The sequence below is a fragment of the Struthio camelus genome, chromosome W (genome assembly GCF_040807025.1).
Source record: "Struthio camelus isolate bStrCam1 chromosome W, bStrCam1.hap1, whole genome shotgun sequence".
In the NCBI taxonomy this organism is placed as follows: domain Eukaryota; kingdom Metazoa; phylum Chordata; class Aves; order Struthioniformes; family Struthionidae; genus Struthio; species Struthio camelus.
The window spans coordinates 53,721,753-53,748,967 of NC_090981.1; the positions used below are offsets into that span (position 1 = coordinate 53,721,753).

Below are 27,215 nucleotides of genomic sequence, written 5' to 3' on the forward strand. Positions count from 1 at the left end.
GGAATTGCACTTACTGATGAGGTAGTTTATAGGTAGGTGATACAGCCCCTATATATGTATGTAGGGAAGATGAGGGAGAGCAAAGATCCGAATTTTGTAATTGGAGTACAACAATGCTGGGATAAATATTGCGATGAAAAGCTAGATTTTGTGTAAACTTGTCTACTGGTATATATGCAGAATCATGATTTGTTGAACGTAGTGCATATCTCTGCCTATCTGTTTTTTATTGTCAAAATGACATGTCAAGGGATTGATGAACTCTAGTCACGGCACAGGGTATAGTATGCTCCCACCAGTAAATACCACTGTAACTGAGTTGTAAATAATTGGTGTAACTGTTGCAATAATATGCTAAAGGAGCAAATTATTATCTCATAGGAGTTACAGAAGAGGAATTGAGGCCAAAATTTTTTTGATGCCACCTCTTCCAGAACAGGATGGATATTTGAAATGAAATCATCTTCTGAAATTCTGGTTGCTATCCTAAGTACAACACTCGCCATCTTTTTATATAATAAGGCAAGATCTTAAGAAGTACCACAGCAAGAAAGTACATGAAAGCTGGTACTTTTTTTTCAATAAAACACTGAATCGAAACTTGTGAAAACCTACATGCGCTTTCTAGAAATCATAAAGAGGAGAATCTTGATGAAACAAAAGGGGCAACAAGAGAGAACGGACCTGTTTAAACCAAGCATGTTTCTACACGGGGAAATTGGTGGAAAAGCTAGCTAATATTAAGTCACCTTGTTTTGTAATTACAAGTGTCTTACAGAAACAAGAAGAATGACGGGGGGATATGGAAACCTGAAACTCTGATTCCTATTCAGTTGCCAGAATATACTTTATACTTTTCCCAACAGATCAATAGCTCTATTAATTAGCACTGGAATAGGTTGCTCAGAGAGGTTGTGGGGTCTCCATCCTTGGAGATACTCAAAAGCCACACGATCCTGGGACGCGTGCTCTAGGTGACCCTCTTGAGCAGGGGGGCTGGACTAGAGGATGTTCAGAGGTCCCTTCCAGCCTCAACCATTCTGGGATTTTGTGAAAAGCCAAAGATGCATCTTGGTGGTCTCAGCTTGTATGTGTTTGCTAACACAAAAGTATGAACACAGGAAAAATAAGACTGCAGTCTTGTTATGTTTTTATGTACTAGGGTGTAGAAAGGATATAATTTTTCTATAGCGTTCTAAATGTAATTAGTCATTGAATTCTATCATCCATGGAAGTATACACATGGGAGTTATTTTCAAATATTTTATAAAATAGATGAGTTCTTACTACATACTAGTAGTACTACTACTAGTGGGCTAGCGGAGGCAGAGTGCATAAAATATGACGCCAAGTTAAAAGTTGGTAAGCTTACACGAATCAATGTCAAAAACCTTTCAAAGTTTGCAGTTTGAAAGCTAAGGCCTCATTTTACTTCAGAACTTTTAAATTACATGAATTTCAGTCCTGCTTATGCAAGCTTATAGTTCTGAACTTACTCTGGTTTTCCTTAAAAATAGGGGATGCCATTTCTATTTAAGCAAAACTATAGTAAGTCACATGGATATAGATGGCTGCAAAGCCTGGTGCTCTCTCATTTACCCTCTCATGTTCTTTCTCTGCATATGCTGGTGATCTGTTAGGAAATGCTGGGTTCTGCAGCAGAATACAGGAGGTTCAACTACAGACTTCAAAGCTGTATAAAGAGAAATTGCCAGATTTTTGTACTCCTTTCAATATTTTTCTCTAGTTAAAGGAACGAAAAAAATAATTCAGCTATATGACTCAAGCCTACTGGCACTGAATATACATCTTGATACAAACCAGAATTTCTGTGGGAAGACTTGTCTTTACATAATGTACAGAGAGGGCATAACTAACATAGCTGAGTTCAGAAGTCAGGAAGTAACCAATCTGGTGCTTCTTACACATTAATGCAACCTCACTGAGGAACACTAGTACTGGCTTTTCCTGCGTTGCGTACTATTTTATTATATTATTATCTGCTTATAGCAATGCTGTGCTCAGGTAGTGCTGGCTGAAAGCTCCTCATGTTTTCTGCTCAACAATGATAGTTCAATGTTTTAAATTAAAATTCTAAATGATTCAAAACTATCAGATTTTCCTTGACTATTTGACCATTTAAAATGTAGCTTTCTAATGTAATTTTAGTTCATGTCATGCAGTCTGTCCTATTAACTGTGTAAATACTATGAACAGTATCTACGCTGCTTGCTAGCCTATGTTTTGGCATTGCTTGATGAAATTACCTGGTTTTATCAAACGATAAAAGCATTCTTTCAGAATTTTTCTTTCATGGTAACGAGTTGACTGGTTTTAATTTTTTACCCTGTCAGGATAGAGGAGTGTTTTAAAATACAAAGATTTTCTAGGGGCTCGAAATTCTGTTTCTAACTTCTGTGTTAAATTGATGACTGTAACATAGATAATACTGGATGACCTCTGCATCAGATTTAAGGCCATTAGTAGAAAAAGTTGTCTTTCAACTTCACGATGTGTGGACATTTAAAAATCTTTATATTGTTTCTGTAATATATTTATCTGTTTTCAAACACATGCACGACTGCTTAGGGCAGGCACAAGAAAGCATTTCAGTTGATATCATTAACTTAGGTCAGAGAACTGGAAAACGAGGGTGGAGGGGAGTTGGCAGTAAACTTTTTCTGGAGTCAACGATCTCCATGCAAAAATATCCATCTAGCTCTCCCTTTTTCTCCAGTTTTTTTTTTTTTTCCTATTTCTTCGAAGGCAGAGAAGGAAACTGATTTAAAAAAAATCCAATTAAAATCAAACAAAGTCTTTGGTGTGCAGGGATAGGAGGAATGCCATGTTGAACGGTGAGTAGGCAAGAAAGGAAGGGCAGTCAGGGCTGCAAGTGAGCTGCTGCCCTGAGTGCTGGAGCAAGGCGAAGGCGTTGGCAGGACCTGGAGGACGGGTCGGGCGGCCACGGCGGCAGCAGCTGAGGGGGTCCCTGGGGGCGAGGGCAGGCCTGACTGCCACGCTCCCCCTTTTCTTGTTCCCACAGTAGGGTCCGGAGTTGGACCCCGGGGGAAGGGAGGGAGAAGCAGAACTACGTGATTTAATCTACGAGCAGGATTAGAGATAACAGCGACTCGACCGGCCTAGCTCCCTTTTCGTCCTGTCCGCTCGGACGCACGACGACGGCCCCGCGCCCGCAGGCGAGAACAGGCCTCGCAGCGTCACGCGGCAGCAGGGGGCGCAGCCACCGCCACCCTCGGGGGGGAGCCCCCGCCGCCGCCCTCGCCTCCCGCGCGGCCCTCTGGCTTCAAAGCCGGGTGACTGCCCCGTGCTCTGCCAGGGATACCTGTAACGGCTCCTGTGGTCCTCGCGGGCCGTTTTTCACATCCCGCGGGCAGGGCTCGCCTCGGAGGGGCCGCGCCCCCCCGCCGCAGCACCCCCGAGCCGCAATGGTTTGTCCCCGGGGAGGCGGGGAAGCCGATAAGTGCCGGGTTCACTTCCGGGGTTCGGTGCGGGCGGGCGCTGTGCGGTTGCTCCTCCCCCCCGTCGTCGCGCCCAGCCCAGCCGATCGCTATGCGCAAACTCGGCCCCTGGCTCAAGATGGCGGCGGCGGATAAACAGAAACATGAGCACGGGCGGGTGAAGATCGGGCACTACATCTTGGGCGACACGCTGGGAGTCGGCACCTTCGGCAAAGTCAAGGGTGAGCGGCGGGGCCGCCGCTTCCCCTCGGCGGCGGGAGCAGCGCCGCCTCAGAGCGGGCGTGTCGGGCTGAGGAGCGGGGTCTTTTCCTCCGCTCTTGGCGGTGAGGCCGCGGCGGGGCCGGGCCGGGCCGGGCCGGGCCGCCTCTGCTGGCCTCGCTGGCGGCCGTCCGCCCGCCCGCCTGCCGCCTCCCTGCAGCCCGCTGGGCCGGAGCCAGGTGCTCGCTGAGGCCTGGGCGGGCCCGCGGGGCCAGGGTGGCGGCGCGGCCCTGCTCCGGCTGCCTCTGCGGCGCGGCGCGGTCGGGGGGCTGCGGGTGGAGCCGTTGGGCGCTGCCGGGCGCTGCCCGCGGCGGGCACCGTGAGCGGCTCGTCCGTCCCTTCTCTCCGCCCGGGACCGCTGTGCCGCCGTGTGGGGCAGCGTGTGGGGCGGGCTGAGCCGCGGGGACTGCAGGGCTGGTGGTGCTCGACGGGGATGTCTGCGAACGGGGGTGGGGGGAAGGAACCCGCTTCCTGGGCGGCTGGCGTGAGCCGTCACCGCCGGCGGCGGAATGGACACCGGGGGCGGCGCCCTAACGTGGTAGGGGGCGCGGGCTGCCGGCCGTGATGTTGTGGAAACAGTTTCTGTTATGGTGTAAACGTTTTTCAGGGAAGTGTCGCTGAATTTCTCTTTGGGTGACGCTTGCTGTTTTCCACTGGGAAGTAATCACTGGAGGCGAAATAGCTTTTTCTGTGGTGTTTTTGAAAGCTAATTCCTAGAAGCTGTAATTATGCTGCATTTTATTTAAAATATTACCGTGTCTGCAATGGAAGTAGGGAGTTCAGTTCTTGAGCTGCCTGTACATGTACATTTTGCTGCAGATATACTGATGCTTGTTTCCCTTACAAGGAGAGCATGCTTCCTCGCTTTGCAGAAGGAGAAATAAGCATGAAAAAAGGATGGGCCTGAGATCATTTGACTAACTAGCAGCCCAGCTGGCACACAGGCATGGAAAGACTTTGTGCTAAATCCAGCTGACTAGCGGTTGTCAACCTTTTTCAGCTCAGACTTAAACAACTTTTCCCCCAGGCTGTAGATACCATGCAGCAAATTTGAAGCCTAGTAGAAATAGTTTTTTGTTTTTTAAATAATCTCTTGATTTCATTGATCATGGGTGGGAAAAACCCTGCATTAGCTTATACGATTCTTACCATTTTAATGTTTGTGAGAATTGTTCAAATATTGGTATATGCAAATTGAGGATATCTTTTCACAGATGGCTCAAGCTAGACTCAGGTTGTATTTCTCAGCTAAGTCAAAATTGTTATGGTTAACCCAGCGGGTTGCTCATGATTATCATTAGTGCAAAACTAGCTCATCCTGCTGCATCTCATGTGCTAGCTGGTCTTTAACATGGCATGTTTTTTCAGTGTAGATGTTTCTGTCTCTCCACAAGCTCTCCCAAGTATTCACATGTTCTGGAGAAAATATTGATGCTTTGGTGATCTGTTGCTATGTTAACAATTTATCTTTCTTCCTTCAGCTTAAATTCTTCCTTTGAGAAGTAGGATCAGAATATTGATATCTCTTGGGATGCGTGAACAGGAGGGAGTGAAGAGGTTGGACTTCCCTCTCTCATGAAGTGTAGAAATGGCAACAGTGATGCCATAGGGCCAGTAATAGTAGAATGAAATTCTACCTGGTGTTCGCTCCTTAGGAAGGAGGTGTTACATGTTATAGAAGATGGACAGGCATTTGGCTCGAAGAACACCTAGGAAAGCAGCAGCAAATGTTTTGAGAGTAAAGCCGTTATAAGGCAATCTTGAAAGAGGGCGGCTCAAAAGTTTTACTACTGCAGTTTGGAGCAGTGACCCCAGAGGCAGCTGAAATATTGTTTCCTGCCTTGAGAAATTATCCTCGCCTTAAGTATAGAGGAAATGAGAGAAGGGACTCGGACGTCAGATTACTTCATGCCTCGTTGAGGGACTGCATGGTTTAGGGGAGAAGAGGAGTCTAAGTTGTTTTTTGTTTTTGTTTTCTTTTTGTGCACGATGCACTGCACAAAACTAAGATTGGCATAGCCATAAATGTTCTGATATGTTTGCTCTTACAGTTCAGAGAGTCCTGTAGTGACACTGCACTTCTGCTCTTGCTCTTATCTGTATTGGCAAAAATTTGAAGTTGAAACATTGGAAGATGGTCAATTGGTGGAGCTACTGTTAAAGTTATGATATATTAACGAAAGCTGTTCCTAGTTTTTATCTTATTAAATATAAACAATATCTTGAAGGACTAATGATCTGCTTTACTGAAACAATTAGAAATTGAGTACAGTTGCCGATTTTACTACTGCTTTTTCCATAATACTCTTTTATCTGTGTCTTATTCTAGTGAAGTTGAGTTTTCTTTTGGGGTGCTTCATAACTGTTGATCATGTGAAGACGGCACATATTATCTTTGGGGCGAAATCAACATTTTGGTGAAATGTAACCATCATTCTGCAAAATGAATACTTTCTTGAGTGGTTTGGGAATTTACTTGGCAACTTGAAGCAAGCATTTGTGTTCGTGGACTAATGCTTGGTTTACATATATAAAGTATTTAAGTTTATCTTGTTCCTGGATGTACTGTATTGGTTTTATCTTTCTGGTCCTGTACCTCATGAAGGGCATTATTTTGTCTACGGTTAACTGGCTTTCCTCCTGAGCACGTTTTATTTATTTAAAAGCATATCTTTGCTCATTTTCCTGTAATTCTCAACGCTCACCTTCACTGGTGACTCTGATGTGAATTCATCGCTTGACCATAAAAGGAAAAACGGGAGTAAACTTGTTCAGCTAGGGTTTTCCTTGACTCCACATGTGATCTAGGGATCAGGCCAATGGCTTCTTGAAAGTGGATATTTCAACTTAAACAGCCGTGGCAGCCCCAGAAGGTGGGCTGGAGAGCCAGTGCTTTGCATAATAATTGTTAAAGGCCTTCTGCAATCAAGGGAGCCATCAGGTGAATTCACTGTGCTACTCAACCCTTTTACCCTTGCAGATAATTGTTACTGACCTGCAGTTCTGCCAGTTTAACTGTTCATCTGACTATACTAGCCTGAATCAACTACTGTATTAATTCATTTGACCATGCCTCGAATACGTGTTTGTGGAGAAGGTTTTTCTTAGCAGTATCCAGGTAAAGCTGAAATAGCACAGACATGGAAAACTGAGACAAAAGAGAACTGAAAATCTAAACCAGTTCTGTGAAGCGCTGTCTTATTTAAACTTTTAACAGAGTTTAGTGTAGAACACTTTACCCTGTTCTAGCTTTCTCTTCAATCTTTTGATCTGTGTTTTCTTCTTTAAAAAAAAAAAACTGCTGATGTTTCCTGCCACAACAAAATGCGAAGCTTTTTTCCAGATGTTTCAAATACTTAGTTTTCATAAAGGAAAGAGCAGTCAGACTTGCAATGACTTGTACAGAGCGAATGAAGATCCTTTTAAAAGTTTATAAAGGTACAGCAATACTTGTTCCAGACTCCAGAACTAGTTAAAAATGCTTATCTGTATGGACTGGAAAACTGTTGCAAAAGTCCTTGCTGATCAAGGTAGTGATAAGATACTAGAGAAAGGGACAATGAAGGTCAATTTGCTGTTTAATGTAGTTGTTCAGCAGTATGCCTTTGCACAGTGTTAACTCATGTTTTTTATATATATTGGTTAAAAAGACTTACTTAGCTCATTTTTAAGGACAGGGTGTGCCGGATTTAGACTTTTAACATGTGAAAAAATAATCGCCTGTGACACGCTATCACTAATCTTTAGTCTCAATTGACTGCTCTCTCCTGAGCTTAAGGTTGGATTTTTGGCCTCTGCCAGAAACATTTGATTTTGCAGCACGTATGCTTGTTCAGGTTTCTTCTACGGATTTCATGACTGGTATCAGAATTTCATAAGAATGTCATATTTGGTTAGAATAGCCTCATGATTTGTCTTGTGGTTGAAGACCTGCCGAACTGAGTTTATAGATTGTTACTTCTGTGCTTAAACAGTCAAAGCAAGTTATTGCTTCTTTGAGACTCTGTCACTGAGAGGCTTTGTGAAATCTTGGTGCTGTGCATAGCCATAGCAAACCTTGAAGGCACTTGATATTACCAAGAATAAATAGCAGGTATGTGAAGAGAACTTCTGCTGCAATGTTTTTCTTGCAGGACTGATAGCAGGTTGAGGGTTAGGATGAGTAATTTAAATATTTGGATTGCTTTCTTTTAATTTGTGAGTCTTCTCCCTTATAGGCAAAATTATGTCAAGACAGCACGCTCCTCTTAGTTTTCTACAGACTCTACATGATGTTATCATCTGAGGTTTTGCTTGCAATTCCACTTTGCTGAATTAAAAAATAGCCAACAGTCTGTTACCAGTAAACGACTGCTATTTTGCTGATACCGGATACCTTTAACTGCTTCATCTCACAAGAAGCTCTTGTAGCATGCAGATGAAGACTTAACTTAAAACCATAGCAATCTTTCAAAGTTTCTTCCCCTTGGAATTAACAAATTCTAATCTGATAGTACACCAACAATGCAAAGTGGTAGAGCCATTTTAAAAGTGGAGAAAGGAAATATGACAAGTCTTACAAATGACTTTATAATAGTTTTTGAGTTCTAAGTTCCAGTTTTCACGTAAGATAGTCTGACAAATCAAAAATGGAACAATAATAGTCTGATAAATAAGTTTTTATTAAAAACACAATGTAAGAATTTGAATACATATATACTAAGCTGTAAAACTGCTCAAGTAGATATGGTGCTTAAATATAAAAGAGTATTTAACTTGGTACTCTTTTAACCAAAAGAAAATGCAGATTCATATGTCTAAATGATTTCTAGTTAGTTTATAAGAAGCTGAATCTTACTAATGGAAGTTAATTACTGTCAAATTTAACTTACCTATTGATTAATTTTGAAATACTTTTGGCTTACCCTAGCTCATGTTGTTGATAGACAAAGATGTAATTCATAAACAATAGTAACTTTCCTAGTGTTTTCTGTTGACAAAACATGGTTCTCTAGATTTTGAATACAGATGAGATCATTAGGTGGGTTCCTCTTGAACCTCCATTATTTTAATTTTTGAATTTAAAAAAAAAACACAATAAAATGTTGCTTTAATTGTAATTATGGCTGAAAGCAAATCATTAAACCATTTCACGTACAGGAAGAATGTTCTGGGTACTCACCTACTCAGGCTTTGTGGTCTGCCTAGAACTTGTGATTAATGTTAGCTTTGTCCTGCTTTCCTCAGCAGTGTGAACATGCTTGTCCAGAGTTCTAGTTCTGTGGCCCTTTTTGAGTAGTAGCCCCTCTGATTCAGGATGTGTTCTTTGACTTTCAGAGCCTTTCTCTAATCTGAGATACAAAAAGCATCTCACCACTGCAGCTGAACGTTCAGAGTTTTGGGTGGTCCATGGCTTAGACGCTTCCCTACTGCAATTTAGACTAATTGCATTATTTTACACAGTAGCTATCATTTTTGGTCTGAAGAAATATCACTCTGGTTATTGGTTTTGGTACCCACTGTTTTTGCCTCTCTGCCAAGAGCAGACATTTCTTCTCAGTTACATTGCCTTTTAGATCAGTCTAGAGGAAAAAGGCAACAGGAGCGTCTTATGTTGGAAGTTAGATTTGCAGATTGATAGGCTTTATTTCCTGTAAGCAAGATAAGTGCTTGGAGATATGCTAGCTTCACTCTAAAAAGTATCAATAAAATGCAAAATCCCTGAAGACTCTGCAGATGAATGCATTCTTCCTTTGGAATTTCTTTAGAATTATTTATCCCAACTTCACATTGATGGATATACTTTAAATAAAGCATGAAGCCTGGGGTTTGGTTCACTTTTGAAGTGATAGGAGGCAGCCAGATGAGCAAGTACTGTGTTCAGTGCTGTTTAGAAAAGCAAAAATTAAAGGCTGAGTTGCAATTTTTTTTACAAGGTGCCTGTACAAGTGGAAAGGAACTTGCTATTGAAGACTATGTCAACGTTTCATGTCTGATTGCCTCCAGGAGGTTGTGATGTTTTCCGGCAATTAATATCTAATAAGAAAAAATTGCATGGGGAGGACAGCTCAGCATAGGAAAGAGGTAAACTACCAAAGTCCACTGAAGAGGACAAGGATGAACCATGTAGTAGATGTCCCTTGAATCTGACCTGCCTTTAGCAGGTAGGAAGCAGGATGGCTGCTGAACTCTTAGAAAGGTTGTTGATAGTAGTATTAAATCACTGCATGCAAAAACTAATCCAAGTGGCAAATATTTCCTTATCAGTGGAAGTGATGCTCTTCGTGGCTTATTTATGATCTAATGTGGGGGCTAAGGAGAATGTTCATGGCAAATTAGTCATGGCTAGTTCCAATAGCAACTGCTGAATTAAGGAAGTCAAGAGCAGTAGAACCAGATAGCCTCTTAGTTTAACTGTCTAGAACATTTTAGACCCAGTTCCAGTTCCTCTGTTATAGGAGAGTTTCAGTTAACTTTCCATTGGGAAAGAAATCGAGGTATGTGAGAGGCTGCGTGTTTGCCTTGTTTAGCATAACTGCTACTGGATTCTACTGATTTCTTGCATTTCATATAGCTTTTGCCATGTATTTTACATAATAAAACAGTTCTGGTATGATGTTCTCGTTTAACGTGCAGAATGTGGAGCTTATGTAGGGTCAGAATGCTCCAAGTAAAGATAAATAATCATTTTTCCAAGCAAGCTGTGATCAGATGCTCTTAGCAGTAATTCGGAGTAATTGCTGAAGTGTCCTTTTTGGTGGAAGAGAACCATTGACTTATTTAGCGAGAGCAGTGCTTGTAGGTGTTGAGTGTAAGAGCTGCAGGCTTCAAAAAGAGTATCACAGTTGGTTAGCAAGGGAGCCAGAAGCTTGGAGTAACTTATACAGGGCAAGAGAATAGTCTCCCTAACTAGCAAGGATGGCAGTATTTTGGGATACAGACCGCTTTGGACTAGTGCAAAAATGCAGTAACACTGCAAGACCTCTGGGGGTTAGGTTTAAGGTTTATCCTTAAATTTTCAATTTGTTTTTAACTATAAAATTGTGCGAGGAATTTGGAATAGGGTAGAAGAAATGACACATGATCTAGTTTTCAGCTTAGGCCAAGATAATGGGGATATGTGCGTCTCTAAGTCTTAATTGTGGTATTTCTTGAGTGTAATTGAAATGATCCAATAAATGTTCCTAGGGAGCAGCTGAAAATCGTGACTAAATGCTTCCTTGTTCGTTGCAGTTGGCAAACATGAGTTAACTGGGCACAAAGTTGCAGTGAAGATCCTGAATCGACAGAAGATTCGCAGCCTTGATGTTGTAGGAAAAATCCGCAGGGAGATTCAGAACCTCAAACTCTTCAGACATCCTCACATAATTAAACTGTAAGTTTGTTTATTATAATCAAATCTACTTAAGCTGTAATCTCTTTTGTTCTTGCTGATTTGAAACATCTGAAAACATTTAGAGGGCAATAATACTAAGAGAATCTTGTTAGGAAGGTAGCCAACTTCTGACTGTGCAACTTCCCATTATGTTGTATTTTCAAAAACTTGGTCTCTGCAGGGCGGAGAGCTGCTGATTCTTTAGGCAGATATATGGAGAGTAGTGGTATGACAGACTTCTAGTAACATCCATCTTTCTGTATGTAGTATTTAGTATTGTATTTAGTTGGTGATTTGTGTTCTTTATTTAGTTTTTTTGATCTGTGGTGTGTTCCCCTCCTCCCCCACTCAGGAGCTGAATTGAGAGCAAGATTGCAAAGGGCATTTCTATAGGAAGTTTTTTTTCCCCAGGCGGGAAGAGATAGCTCTGTGCTAGTTAATTATGTTTGTTCAATGTAGGTGGCTCTGGAAGATTTTTCTGAATTAAGGATGTGTGGTTTCTGTTAAATGTGACCAGAAATTTCAGAATTCATTCAATATAACTGCTAGCACTTATCTAAATATGGTATTTACATTGTACTTGTTTACATCTGTTAATGAATAGTTAATGAGTGGAGTTCAGAGTACAATTAAATATGTCCTAGAGTAGATTCCCTCTGGTTTGAGGAAATAAATCGTAGGTGTCACTGATTTGACTTCTGTTTCCTGTAAAGTGAAACTGCCCTTCTTGTAGGGCACACCGAGTGTGGGTGAATTCCACGTTCTGAACAGTGGAGTCTGATTTTTAGATTTGCAATTGTCGTAGTCCTGTCTCAAGACCACACTGCTACTGACAGATACCATCCCTGTGCACTCCTTTAAATTGGTACCAGCCCTTATGCACTCTTAGGCTGAAGCTAAAGCAGATTGTGTCGGATCATCTCACTAAGTTTTTTGATGGGTTAAATTTTGAAGAGCATTGAACTGACTTGTCTGGCCGCACAATTGCCCATGCGGCCAAAGAAGAGTGAGGACAGGACAACTCTTGGTAGTAAGGTCTTATGTGGTTCGAAACGGCTCTGAAGCGGCGTTTCTGGTTCAAGTGTGAGCACCTGAATTGTCATGGCGTACCTCTGAGCAGCCGCAGTGCAGGATTGTTCTTGAATATCTCCACTCCACTGCAGGATCTCTAGAGTAGATACTCTGGAGTGCTAATGACGATGTCCAGTAACACAGAGGTATGACTGCCCAAGCAATTGAATTAGCTTGTTGTCCCAAAACAGACTGCTTCTGTGTGATTCTCTTCCCACTTTCTCATGTTACCCTGATCTTTGTGCATCTGCTTTGAAATAGCTTTAGTTTACTGAAAAGCAGGCTGAATTAAAGTTTTTTGAGGTTAGTTCTATGACATTTTAGCAAGTTAGAGCTCACATAGTCCAAAGAAGAGACCGGTAGCTAGCACAAGAAAGGGAGTGCCGGTGTACCAGGAAGGGGGAGACAGTAATATGTGCTTCTAGTGCTGCCAGGCTGTTAAGTCAGCTCAACAGGTTTCAATTGACTGTTATTTTCCTAGTGAATTATGGGAAAAATCTTTCCTGCGTATAAGGGAGGGGGCAGGATGTGGGATATGATGCAAAAGTTAGTGGATCCCCCATTTTTGAGTTGATCAGTCTGTATTTTCAAAGCGGAAAGGTTATTAGTCTGTGTGTAAATAGCACTTGAGCTATACCTGATACCACTGTGCTGGTAGACTGGCAACTTATAAACACTACTTGTGCTATGAGGAACTAGATTAGGGAGCTGCTGGATAGCAGCTCAGGATATTTAGGATAAAGGTAAATGGAATTTTCCTTCGTCGTCCTGTAGTTTCTTCAGCCTAAGTTTTACTGGTTACGCTATGTCTAATTTAGAACACTGCTATGCTTATTAAAAACTTTGTGCGATATTTTAATAAGCAAATAATAAATAGGCAAGTAATAAGTACCATTTTAAGCCTCTCTAAGACTTCTCTTTCCATCCCATGCTTTAAATAAATACAACCTTTGAAGCATCTCCTGTTGTTAGTCTTGACCTCTAGCAATAGAATGTATTTTCCTGTACAGAAATGCGCTTGTTGCGCTCCAGTTGCCTGTGCTGTACAGTTTGACCGCCTTATTTATATTATAGGTGGATCCAAAACTTTGTTTTATTTCACAGCCTCCTTTTCCGTAAATAGAAAAATGAACTGACTCTAACAGTATAGAGTAGCATGGCTGAGTCTTCGAAGAGCAGGAAGAAAAGTGAGGTACAGAATCTCGTCAGTGAATGCCGAGATGCTTACTGCGTACTGTAATTCTGTCTCACTACTCAGAGGATGGAAATCATTGTGAAGATCTTAACTGTAAAGTAGACAGTTGCTCATTGATTTCACAACTATGGGATAAGTCATTAAGAGTCATGCTGTTGGAAATGGGGTTGCACTGTGACTTTTAAAGTTAAAAGGATTAAAATATTATTTCTGTAACAGTAGATCTTAGCTATGGCTTCAGAATACGGTTGACCTTAGTACATAAGGTACTCCTTCTTCCTATGACCTTGGCCTAATTTCAAACAAGTTATTTGAGAGAAAATCATTAAAGATAAAGCATCTTGGTCTAAGCTGTCAGATAAAGCTAGCTTTGGAGATCCCATGTTGATAAAGGCCTCAGGGTAGTATTTAGACTATTGGAGCGTTGAACTGTTTTAATACTGAGCTGATGAAATATGTACATGTACATATATACAAGCATGCATACATCTGGGTAGTCTGAAGTCATTGCTTTCAGTGTAGTTGAAGAGTAACTTGTCTGGGCAAGCTGAAGCATGTTTACTTTCTCCTTTGTCTTGGAATCAACCTTTTGGAGAATGCTGCAGAACTGCAGACTATGTGTGAAGTCACTTCTTATAACCAAGGTATTGGCGTCCTTAAGTATAGTACCTCAAAACATTCATTTTCATCCAATTATCACCTTCTATCCTCTCAATAGTATCTAAATTTTCATTGAAGGATAATCAGTGTGCTATTTTTTTGGTTCCATTAGAATTCCATCATTAGAGCAGCTGCTCTAAGGGGGAAATATCAAATGTCCTCTAAGTAAGGATATATAGAAAATGTATGAAAAGTACTGAATTAGGGAGCTTAGCCATAAACTGGCATTTCAGAACTCTCCACCTTTTTTCAAACTTAATTGAAGTACAACGAAAAAAATCCAGTAACCGTGCTGTCAATACTCTCTAAAATACTAATGATTAACTTAGCTGGTCTTGTAAAAGCAAACTGCTCTGCGTCATTAATATTTTTCCTCTAGTCTTGAAATACCCTATTTATATTCATGGCACAGCAGCTTTATCACCTAATTAGATTGAAAGGTGTGTAGCTCTTAAACACTGGCCAAGTCCTCTTAAATTCCTTCCTTACTGCACTGATAAGGTGTATGAGGCAGCAGTGTAAATAATTTTGTAGAACTCATCTGGGCTAAGAGTAGTGCAGTGACTCTAAAAGTATGGAGGATAGTCACTGTAGCAGCAAGTACACGTTTCCTGCTGGTTGTTAAAACAAAGGCATCACATAGTGAAAGGAGAAAAAGTAGCTTCTGGAAAATATTTTCATTACAGTAACTGTAATTTGATGGCTGATAAATTTTAAAAGTATAATTTTGTTTGGCTTTTCACATAACATGCTGGTTTTACCTAACTTTAACTAACGGATATGTTCCTTTATCAGGTACCAGGTCATCAGTACACCAACGGACATCTTTATGGTGATGGAATATGTTTCAGGAGGAGAACTGTTCGATTATATCTGTAAAAATGGAAGGGTAAGAAGTAGTCCAGTGCTACAAATCAATGGCTGCCTTCTGTAGCTGCTTTTTTTAACCTTCCTGTTAAGTGAAGGTTGGTTTTTACAGTGCTGATGGCAGTTAAAGATACTTTTGCAACTAGGCTTTTTTCTGAAGCTAAGAACAGTTGGATGTTCACAAACATTTGGAATCTGTTCTGTTTAACTTCTCATTATAGTTTTTTTCCACTGAAATAAAAAATGATACTAAAAGCTAAACTAAAATTACTGTGTACCAAATGGGTGAAGATGTATTCAGTTTGAGTAGTTAAATACTTTTTTCTTCAATATAACCCACTAATGAGAAGCCAATGTTCTGTTCTTATTACCTGTTCTACTAGGAGATAGTTTCTGTGAATGTTTTAAAGTTGCTTTTGGCAAACCATCTAGAGAGCTCAGGCTAACAACTAATTACTTAATCCAGTCAAAGTTGGCCAGGATACTTTAGGGCACGTTCATAGGAAGTGCTTAGACAGCTCTGAGGATAGCTGCTAATAGAAGCATAAGAAATGACTAAAATTTCTGTCTTTGTGCTGAGTGTCGACAGCTTTTGCCAGCTTAAATCTTGCACGCTGCTTAAATATCAAAGTTTGTCAGTATCAAAGTTTGTCAATGTTCCAGCTAGACAAAAGTTGATGTTTGGGTTGCTAGTGTTTCTAATTACTGAGAATATGGCATCTGCGAAAAGAATTTCAGAACTACAAGTGAGAAACTGTAATGACTTCCTGAGTCGGTGGATATCATTTATTTGAGTCATTTTAAAGTTGTGATATTAAAAAGTAATATAGGATGTAACTTCTGTTACAAAGACATATATGCTCATCTGCTGCATAAAGTATCAAAACTGTAAATGATGACTTTAATTCATTGGAACGTTTTCTTTAATTCATAGAAATGGGAAAACAAGTCATCTTTCAGTGTCTCAAATTAAAGTTGTTTGAAATTGTTTGTCTGTCTTAGCTTGATGAGAAGGAGAGTAGGCGTCTGTTCCAGCAAATCCTTTCCGGTGTGGATTACTGTCACAGGCATATGGTAGTACACAGAGATCTGAAACCTGAAAACGTGCTGCTTGATGCACACATGAATGCCAAGATAGCTGACTTTGGTAAGCATTGTTATTTTATAGCTGATCACTCTTTTGGTGTTATTCAGATGCTGTTAATTACCACCGAATTTTAAATAAAATAGGATACTTGAATATCCTGCTGGTGGGATATACATATGAACCTAAGGAACAGGAGTGTAAAACAAAATGGTTTTCTTGCACATCTGAAGAATTTGTTTTCCTCTCAAGCTGTCTTTTAAAGTCAAGTATTTTCTGTGGTTGATTGAAATTGTCAACTGCCTAGTTCGGTCTTGCTTAACAATATTTTCTTCTGAAGCGCTGAGTAGACTTAGTTCCCTACTATGCCACTTGCTACCAAATTAATTGATTCTCTTATTGCCTGTTTCTCCATTTGTAAAATGCAGATGCTCAGCTCTTGAAGTAGAGCGCAAGGGCAGTTCATGTTTAAGAACCACATTGCTCTAGTAAAATACATTATTCTTCCTATGGAACTGTTAAATTCACTTTAAAAAGTGATATGATTGTTAAGAAATATGATTGAGGTGTATTGTGGAAGGTAAAGTAAGAACAGTTTGTTAAACTCCTGTACTCTTTGCTATATAGCAGCCTAATTAGTCAGAAAGCTTGATTGTGTATATTAGCTGTTTTATATACAGCTGCTGAAGAGACTGGTAGCTAATTCTCAGAACTATCTGAAACAGGAAACCTGAAACCTGACCATATAAGCGTAGTAAGGTATCCATACTGCTACGTAATCGTATATTTTTCTTGTAGACATAGTGAATAATACCTGCCCTTGCAAAGCATTTTGAGGTCCCTAATGAAAGATGCTAAGTGATGTTAAGTATTTTATTTTAAAGGAATGGTGTTCAAATACATGGGGATTGGGAATCCTACCGGTTCTCTCCTGTGTAGAAAGTGCTTTGGGTAAAATGCTTGTCTGGTGAACAGATGAAGTACACTGACTTACAAAATATATTCCCGTTAATCAAATGTTTGCAAAGCTGTTGCATTCAAGTAATCGCAACTAGTTTATTAAATGAGCTTCACTTAAGTTTTTGTATGTTAGAGTATGAGGGCTAGTTGATCTGTAGTGGTGTTTTTTTTTTTTTTTTTTTTTTAACCCCTGTAAAAGGGTGTAACTCGTAAGTGTTCTCTGGCATGTGGTGAGTGATCTTGGTCATACATACTGAGAAAACTGGGAAACATTTTCCACGGCTATGCTAGAAGTTGCAATTCTTTGCTGAGGTTACAGACACTGTGCTGAGGGCTGATGAATGGAGACTGGTTAGTTCTAAAGTACTCCTTTATCACTAACAGACTCTAGAGTAAACTGCGGTGATGCAGCAACCAATTGAGCAACTTGTGTGTCTGGATTGTGAGGGGATCTTGACTTTGTCACCTGCTCCAAAGCAAAGTTATCTGCCCTCGACAGTTCCTTTAATTTGTATGTCTCCTTACAGAATTTTAGACAATTCTGTGGTAGCGTCTTCCGCTCTGGTGTTTGAAAGCAAATGTGTTTTTTAAGATGCTTTGTTAACGACCGGAATTCTATCTTGCTGTGCTGCTCCGTCTTCCTTAGGGCAACTTTGTTCACTATCACACCTGTACAATCCAAATTGGACCTCTTTTGTGTCTTGGAATGAATGTGCGTTTTCAGACGTTCCTCAGTTGTGTGCAATAATGGACTGATGTTACTGTCATATTTCTGGTAAATTAAATGCAGGGTCATACAGCATTCTCTTACATAAATATTTCAGTAATTCCAAACAGTTGTACTTCCTAACTGAGGAAAATTAGTTAACCTTCTAACTCAAAGTACTAGTGACTTGTTCTGGGTGGTATATGCAATATGAAATCATTTTGCTGTCTGAATTTTTAGCGGATACTCTCATATACTTCCAGGTCTGTCGAATATGATGTCAGATGGAGAATTTTTAAGAACAAGCTGTGGTTCCCCTAACTATGCTGCACCAGAAGTAATTTCAGGAAGGTAGTTTTTCTATATTGGATACATGTGTGCATGTACTTAAGTCATTTTGCTGCTTAATGCTAAACAGTACAAAACTAGTGTAGTCGACAAGCTTGATGCTGAGAACTCTTGGTTCCATTGATAACTTTTGATGATAAATATTTAAGTATAATATTAAAGTTGATGTCTAAGGCCTAAAATCCAGTGTGTACAGTGTGCTTGAGTTGGTTTTAAAAACTTGTGTGGTTCAGATCTTGGAAAATACTTTTTTTCCTGCACAGATAGAATTGCAGGCAAAGGTTTGCTGTGGAATTGAGTAGCAGTGGAGTAACTGGTGCAGAATAAATATTCTGCCTGAACTTCCCTTTTTTCTTTAGACTCCATGATTCCCAAATCTGTTGCGTCCAGTCCCCATAATAGCCTCCTCTGCTGATCAGAGGCCAAAAATCAGTTTTATCTGGGTAGCAGGATAGCAAATATGTCAAGTCCTGCTCTATTGGCTTACCTTACACTTCCAACCTCCCAGTTCTTGAGGGATAGGGACTTTGTTGTTATTGTTTGAGTGTAATCTGTGCAATGCATAACATTGCCGGCTTTCTTGGTAGTAGATGCAACTTTCCTTCAGTTTGCCAGTGTCTTAAATTACATTTGGGGTTATACACAGCAGAGGAAAACTCTGCATCTGTACCCTAGCTCTTCTCTCATATTTGAAAGGGAAGCACACTGGGGTTCTAGGGAGGCATAGGATAGAATTGTGAAGTGAAATGTTATTTGTAGATTTTAATTACCTCAAGCTCATGTGCTTCTAACTACTATAATGTAAGCAAGTGGGGGGAAAAAATCTGTTGAAGTGTATTAAATACAAGTCATTAATAGTTAACTCTTTCCCAGATTATATGCAGGTCCAGAAGTAGATATTTGGAGCAGTGGGGTTATACTCTATGCTTTGTTATGTGGAACACTTCCATTTGATGATGATCACGTGCCAACGCTATTTAAGAAGATATGTGACGGTATCTTTTATACCCCTCAGTACCTGAATCCATCTGTAATTAGTCTTCTGAAACACATGCTGCAGGTGGATCCAATGAAGAGAGCAACAATCAGAGATATTAGGTAAAGCACTAACCAATGTCTGATCGCAGATGCTAAAGTGATCCCAATGCAAATATGCAGAATGGAGAAATTATTCATACAGCTTGTCATTGTTTTCTAATCTGAGATGAAAAATTCAACTGACTTTGGGTTTTAGCTTTGACAGTTCTGCGCTCCAGTGGCTGGTGAAGTACGCACAAATATCAAACAAATGTCAAGTATCAAACAAATTCATATTGCATATAGAAATTCTGAGAAACTCTAGATCTTAGATGGCTCTAGCAAAACTTCACCTTGTTATATGCAGAATGGTTTGCAAGAACTGTGCTGTATTGAGTTCTCTGGGTGAAAGATTTCTTTGCTGTTCAGAACCACCATTCTGTACTTTAAATGTTTGAGGGGAACTTTTGTTTTTTCTTTAAATATAACAACTATTACTTTTATTCATGTTTCTGCAGGCTTTGGAAAAAACATCTGTTGAGACAGTAAATATTCCATGTGTAAGCCAGGACTTTATGTTCTGGCTTCAAAACCATGGCATGAATCTGAGTATGAATGACAGTTACTACATAGAAAACTGATAACTGAAACTTGCAACTACAGATAGCCATTGTGGGTTCTAGATTCCAGGATGAGATTCTGAAGCTGGAGAGAGTGACTAGTTTGAAAGGTGTACAGTGGGTAGAAGAAAATTGGTAACTGGTAAAGCTATATACCTCACGCAGTAGCTGAGTTAGGTTTTTAAGACAGCTCTAAAATATTCTATTTTTGGGGAGAAAATGCTTCCTCCCTGAGGGTTGGAGGCCAGGAATTTAGCAATGGTCATATTCTTTCAGTAGTACAGTAAATGTTGTGATATGCATATCCTATATTACTTCATTACAGTGGAAAGTACTTTTCTACAGCTTCCATCAGAAAATACCCATGTGCTGTGACAACTAAGTGTTATAAAATTTGGGCAGATAGGAACTTAGCTTACCTGAATAGTATTGAGTAAGTCTGGAAGAGGAGTGATGTGAAAAAGGTGTTGGAAAATACTGGTAGCAGAGCATGGGTGGATTTTGGATCCTAAGCAGTTCTGTGCTGTTAGCCCTAAGACTATGACACCTCACAGTTTAAAGGGTAAATTCTTAGTTGAATTGAATACCCTAGTTGTTTAAGGGTTCGCATGTGCGCAAGGGGAGAACCCACAACACTGAACAGAAGTTAAAATATTCTTCTGGGATCAGATAACAGTCCTGTGCTTTGCGGTGATACAGGAAAAGCTCTTCCTGCTTCCAGATAAACTGGTCACTACTGATAAAAGTGCCTTTTGTGCTACAGATTGGTGCTAGGCATGTTCTGAGGGCCAGAATGTTAGAGCTTCTTGATCATTAAACTCAAGTCTGTAGGGGAAAAAAAACTTGCCGCAGGTTTAACTACTTGCAAAAATAGTGTCATGTAATATCCTTTGGCTAGTTAAGCAGATAACTCTAGGCATGGAAGCTAGTCTTTTTTCATCATGGGATTGGACAACCTAAGTATTTAATATCTTCTATATCTTTGCTTTTCTGTGTTAGGAATACTAGTTCATGGGTTCAGTAGTAAGAGGTATAGGCTGATTTTTCCATAGTCTTCCCTTTACTCTGTAACTCTTGAACAGAGCTGTGTGATGCTCTGAATGAGAAATGATGAGCCTGTGACTTAATGTTCAAAAATCCTTGTCCAAACACTACAAAGAAATTATTCAGCCTAACTATTTCTTCTTTTTATTAGGGATGCACTGAGGGGGGGCACAACTACTTGAATGAGTGTAGCATAAGAATTTCAGCCGGAAACTTGTTAAAACGAAGTGGTAGTTTGTGCGTATACATATATATAAAAATGTAAAAAGCTAGTTGAGTTTTACATTAGAGTATTTTAGGAGCTCGGGTAGTTTTAACCCTTTTCAGGGAATGTATAGGTTTTTTCCCTTCTCCTGCGTCCTGGCAAATGTCTAATATTTATCTTCACCTCATTACAAGATTTTGGCTTTCCCTAAAGCAGAAATTGCCAGCTGCTTTAACATGCAGCTGGTTTGTCTGTGCTGCATGGGGGGGCCCTTATAATTTAGGGTGAACTAGATGATGTAATAGTTTAAATGTTACTAACACCTGTGATTTTTTTGTACAAACTAAAAATACTGTTTTCTTACCAAAGTTGATCTCCTTTTCAAAGGAATCTGATACTAAAAATGCCTGTTTTCATATGCATAGTCAGACTCTGTTTTTAAACTTAGGGAACACGAATGGTTTAAGCAGGACCTTCCCAAATACCTGTTTCCTGAAGACCCATCATATAGCTCAACCATGATTGATGATGAAGCCTTAAAAGAAGTGTGTGAGAAGTTTGAATGCACTGAAGATGAAGTATTGAGTTGTCTATACACCCGAAATCATCAGGACCCTTTAGCAGTTGCTTATCACCTCATTATAGACAATAGAAGAATAATGAATGAGGCCAAAGACTTCTACTTGGCTACAAGCCCACCGGATTCTTTCCTTGATGATCATCATCTGTCTCGCCCTCACCCTGAGAGAGTGCCATTCTTAGTAGCTGAAGCTCCACGTCCTCGACATACTCTTGATGAGCTGAATCCGCAGAAGTCAAAACACCAAGGTGTAAGAAGAGCTAAGTGGCATTTGGGAATACGGAGCCAGAGTCGACCAAATGATATCATGGCTGAAGTTTGTAGAGCAATTAAACAGCTGGATTATGAATGGAAGGTAAGAGAGTAAAGGATCCTAGAACAGACAGCAGTCAACTTTTTTGAGTGACATAGGTAGCCTAGAGGTTTGAATAATTATATTCTCTGCTTCCATACTGGCAGATCATCTGATGTACCTGTGCTTATTCTGACTGTGCTTTAGATCGTTGTGTAAGAACGGTTTTGGGGTGGGAATTTTATCCTGGTAGGAAAAGCCTTGATGATGTGCCTAACCTTTTTACTGGGGCTGTGGGTTTTTCCTCCCCCAACACAGCAATGTCCCCCCTCTTCCCCCCCCCCCCCCCCCAAAAAAAAAACCACCCTCGGATAGACCTGAAATCACCTGTTTGAAACCAGTGAGTTGAAATGGAGGTGGAGAGGAAGCATATGCAGTGCTTTTTCTGGAGGAGTTCTAGTAGAAATTAACTCAAATATCTTCTGTACTAGGTTGTAAATCCATACTATTTGCGGGTTCGAAGGAAGAATCCAGTGACAAGCGCATATTCTAAAATGAGTCTACAGTTGTATCAGGTGGACAGTAGGACATACTTACTGGACTTCCGTAGCATTGATGGTATGTCAAGACTTACATAACTTACTGCAGTTGTAATGGAAGTCATTCTCAGTGTAAACATGTCTAATCACGTTCCTGAATGGGACTACTACAGTATGGGATGAATTCCATCGCTGTTAGAGGACAGATGAGTGCTTAGAGCTGTGCAGCTGGGGGAGGGCAGCCTGCTGCAGCCAAGGCTTCCACTCTTGGGGAAACACAACCCAAGATCCAAGATGTGGGTTTGACAACCCTTTTCCAATACTGAAGGCAATTTAAGGTTCCTTTTCCTCTGCCATAGCTAATTGTGCTGTGTTCCTTTTGCCTAATTGTAGTTTGAAATACCTCCTACTGCTGTGAAAGGGCAATCCCTCCTGTGTTCACTAATTACTCTTGGAAATACCATTTTGGTGCCAAGTGGATGTCAAACTAATGTGTCAAACTAATGCACAGTATTTAAAGCAAGAATGGAAGTACTTCAGCAGAATATTACTTGTAAAAACAGAAGTATTTCCTCCTCTTAATGGAGGAAAACTTAAGTCCTTGCAGCCCGAACAAAATATCTTAAGGAAGAATTTGCCAGAGGTGGAGGATAAATTGTAGCAAAAGCATCTGCAGATTTGCAAAATGTTCGAAGTACTATTTTACTTAATTATAAGCAGGGATAGCATCATAAGGTTAAGCTTAAAGATGAGTTAAGTGAACTAGTGAAGCAGTAGAATGATTAGCCACTGAAATTAGTTCTTTTAAAAGAAAAAAAAAAAGTCAAGTACTGTTGGTCTGAACTAGATCAGATAGCTCTGGAACATAGTTCAAAGGAACTGTGAGCAAAGGAATGGCTTGCATAAGAGGATAGCTTAGATCATAGTTAGGATATAGGGTAACTTAGGAATAGGAATAACTTGCACAGGGGTATCTGCTTTAGTGCTCTTGAGTATGTATAAGCTTTTATTGTAGCAACTGTATACAGTTTGCAGAAACTTTTCACGTATTCATGAAGATTTAAAAAACAAGATTAGAAGTCTGAGAAGGGGAAGATGTTTGCTGTTCCAGTGACTGATTTGATATTGATACCTAATTTATCTCCTCTTTTCCCCCAGATGAAATTACTGAAGCAAAGTCTGGGACTGCAACTCCGCAGAGATCAGGTTCTGTGAGCAACTATAGATCCTGTCAGAAGGATTCAGATGCTGATGCACAAGGAAAATCTGCAGACACATCCCTTACCTCATCAGTGACCTCTTCAGTTGACTCTTCTACAGCTGACTTAACTCCAAGACCAGGGAGTCATACAATAGAATTTTTTGAGATGTGTGCAAATCTTATTAAAATACTTGCACAATAATTTTGAAGATGGGCTTATTTCTTTTACAGCAATAAGCATGCCTAAATCATAGTCAGATGCTTCCAGTTATAATCCAGTTAAATTAAGGCGCTGAAAAAACTAGCCACAAAATGCAGTTTGCACAGGGATTGAAATGATTATGGGCAGTTAGGTATGCTATTCTGAAGCTGGAGTGAATTCTGATCGTCTGCTGTCCAGTAGTTTAATACAGGTACAGGAAATTGCATGCCCTTTGGGCGATGTTCATAACTTTTTATATTGAGTGCACATTAGGCTTCATAGAACATTCAAGTCACAAGGACCTTTTTTGCTGGTGATGCATACATCTGCACTGTAAGTAAATGTACACTTACTAGTTCAGTGACTGAAATATGTCTCGTTGGTCACCATCTACAATTGTGCCTCAGTTGATCAGAACTATCAATTATCTCCTAACAGTAATGTGTTAAAACTGCTGTTACTCCCCCCTTAACATTTGACAGCAAATGATCAAGATTAATGTGTTGAAACTTACTATTTTTAATAACTGATAGATTTGATCAAAGGTATGTGCTGGCCAATTCAGCCAGTTGAAACTTTGTAATGCATGTATCTGCTCTGTAAGCACTAAGGGGGAAATTCTGTGGGCTGTAAGCAGAACAGTTGAGGCCACAGTGGTGGGAAGGGGCTCATACGAAGAAGGCTTGGCACCCCATGGGTTGAAACAAAAAGTTGCTCTGTGGATAACTGTCAGTAAGTTCCTGATCTGTAGAGACTGACTAGCTCTCATCTTACCGTGGCGTCAGCCCAGCAGCTCCCCACTGCTACTGCAGGCTGAGAATGTTATTCGTCAGAGCTATGTGCATGTAGTAATAGCACAGCCTAATAGCCTCCATGCTATTCCAGAATCTAAAATTGACAATTTCTTAAATATGTTAATACTTTTTGATACAGCTGTTTATATCACAAGTCAACATAGCATATACTGTATAGAGTTCACTTTGCAGTTGAAACTAAACATAGGTCAGGTTTTTCTCAAGCCACCTTTATAGCGAAATTTGACACTGAAATTGAGAAACTAATAGTGCAACTGATCAGTTGAATACTTAAAACTGATCATGACAAATAACTTGAGTGCTAATATTGCAAAGTTTTCAACAGTAGATTACAATCCCCGATGACATAAATGTTTCTGCATTTGAAGTTTCTGCGGTGTTTCAGAAAGAAAACTGATCCTAAATGTTAATCATAGCTAGTACTTGCACAAAAGCATTTAAAATCTCTTCTAAAATTGGATGTATTTATCCACAGTTCCTTTGTCATCTAGCACTAATGGATGTAAACATTAAACAGTGAAGTGTATGCCAGAAAACATACTTCGTCTTGCATTCAAGAACAACGATTCTCTTCAAAATAAACTTCATGCCCTACTCAGTTTCAGAGACTGTTCTTGCACTTACAGACTGGAAATGAAGGCATGAACATATAGAGTGAAACTTGGACTCTTGAGATGGATGGGGATTTTTGCTGATGACTTCAGTGAGACGGAGAGTTCATCCATGGCAAAGTGCTAACTACAGATTGTAAGAACAGTTTAACCTAGGACAGCTGGTTTTTAGTCCAGGTAGTCATCTGTTACGAACATGCACAGAATCTGAAGAAACTGTTTAAGCCCCAGGGAATGTTATAACTGCATTCTGAACTAGGCAATTGCCTGGTCTGTCTAGTACCTAGGTACAAGTTAAGACTTCAATCCCTTGTGCTGAAGTAGTGTTGCATATGGTCCCTGTAATGCAAGGTTATACTACTGTATCCCAAGATGGAGAGCTTTCTTTTAGATAAAGCTTTGCGTTTATACTGCTGGGATTGAGGTAATCAGCATGAGGGACCAACTGCAAATTCTACTTTTGAGTCTTTTTCAGTCTTGGTTCTGATGTACTGAAGAAATCATTGTGATCCTTTTTGTTACCCTTTATTTTGAAATTGTTAAATATTGCACTTGTACAAATATAACGCGCACAGATTTTTTTTATTGCAGTAAATCCTCATCTGGAATTGGTTTGGGATCACTGAAGCTGTCTCTTGCAGATGTTAGACTAAATATTTAAAAGATATCTGCTCCTGGTTTGCAAATTTGTCATGCTGACCACAAATGCAAAGTGTCAAGGTGCAAATAGCTTTTAATACTTATATACTTTTTTGGCCCTCTTGTGCTTTAAGACAACCATGGTTTTTATTTGTCCTGGGAGCTGGAGGTTAAAATAAGTTTCTGGCAGGAATGGACTGTATGCATAGCTTTAAATAGGGTAAATTTTATTGGTATGATCAGTTTTGATGGCCAGAAGTTTTCTGATGGAACTGCGTCTTTTTATACTGGGTGGGGGAGGGAGAAAGGGGGACTGACAACCTATTTGAATTCAGCACAGTTGTTTGTTGCACAACTTTCTTACGCTTTTTAGGTCGTGGTGTTGAAACTGCTTTCTGCAGATGTTCCTACTGACCTTTCAGACCTTTTTTAGGCAACATATTAGTATCTGCCAGTAGGCTGTGAAACAAACTTTCATTGAGAAATCTGGCAGGGCTGTAAGGGGACAGCTTATGCAAATATGCAAATTGGTCAAGTACATTACTCTGAATTCTCAACCTGACTCCAGTTGGCGTACATTGAATTATCTTGCCTTTGTATTGTAACTTTTCAAAAAGATGGATATGTCTGATTGTCCATATGCAATATAACTCATTAGATAAAGAACATATATTCATCTTGGTGCAATATTTAAACTCTCACATATGTCTTGACATGCGTGTTTAATACAGACTTGGACATTTATTTTACCAGTTGATTACCATTGTAAGATATGAAGTCCTGTTCTTTAACAAAGATGTGCCTACTTCCTATGTTGATTTTTTTTTTTTGGACAAAGCTGAATGCAAAAATGCTTGTTTATAACTGTATGACTTTTTAAACTTTCAAAACTTAAGTAAACATAAAATACTTAACCATCTTGTTTGGAGCTGTGTGCATGCTGTCTAGTTCTAGTGTTTGTATACTAACTTCTGACATATATAATGGTTGCTACACTTAATGTTTAAAAGTGACATTAAGAGAAAAAGGTTGAATTAATAGAATAACTAATACCATGACCATTAAAGGAACAAGATATTGCCCGGTGTATGGGCCAAAGAATTCCCAGTTATGGATGTTAGCTGCCACCAACTGTGCTAGCTTTGCAACTGAATGACCCTTTTCCCTCACGTCCCATAAACCCTGCTACTGCAAACGGAGCATTGGAGATGAAAGTAATGCTTCAATATTCAGTGTACAAGTCCTTTATTACTCTGCCATGACTAGTAAGACTCACCTTATGCTATTTTGTATTTTTACCGTGTGCCATCATTCTTGTTGTCTGCCCTTAGAGCTAGGGCTCAGTTGTGCCCTCTATCCTCTTTCTCCTCCTTGTGTTTCCTTATTCTGGGTTTTCCTTTGTATAGTGTTTCCTGTTAAGAAATAATTCCATCTTGAATGAGATGATTGGTAGCAAAAGTAAGATTAT

At 39.9% G+C, this 27,215-nt stretch overlaps 1 protein-coding gene across 2 annotated transcripts; it reads left to right on the plus strand.

The window, feature by feature from the left end:
* The first annotated feature begins 3,504 nt into the window (after positions 1-3,504).
* LOC104147829 (5'-AMP-activated protein kinase catalytic subunit alpha-1) lies at positions 3,505-26,661 on the plus strand. Of its 2 annotated transcripts, none has more exons than XM_068925054.1 (9): positions 3,505-3,700; positions 10,950-11,091; positions 14,813-14,906; positions 15,887-16,031; positions 17,898-17,985; positions 18,856-19,080; positions 21,317-21,803; positions 22,232-22,358; positions 23,438-26,661. In XM_068925054.1, the coding sequence occupies exons 1-9, from the start codon at positions 3,571-3,573 to the stop codon at positions 23,680-23,682; spliced, it is 1,683 nt and encodes a 560-aa protein (XP_068781155.1). In that variant the 5' UTR covers positions 3,505-3,570; the 3' UTR covers positions 23,683-26,661. The 2 variants fall into 2 exon arrangements, with proteins under 2 accessions (XP_068781155.1, XP_068781156.1); XM_068925055.1 differs by lacking the exon at positions 3,505-3,700 and adding an exon at positions 9,649-9,880.
* The last annotated feature ends 554 nt before the right edge of the window (positions 26,662-27,215 follow it).

Coding starts and splice junctions, on each gene's coding strand:
- LOC104147829 (XM_068925054.1), top strand. CDS start 3,571: ATGCGCAAACTCGGCCCCTGGCTCAAGATGGCGGCGGCGGATAAACAG. Junction 16,032..17,897: donor TGCCAAGATAGCTGACTTTG/GTAAGCATTGTT, acceptor ATATACTTCCAG/GTCTGTCGAATATGATGTCA. Junction 21,804..22,231: donor AGCTGGATTATGAATGGAAG/GTAAGAGAGTAA, acceptor CTTCTGTACTAG/GTTGTAAATCCATACTATTT.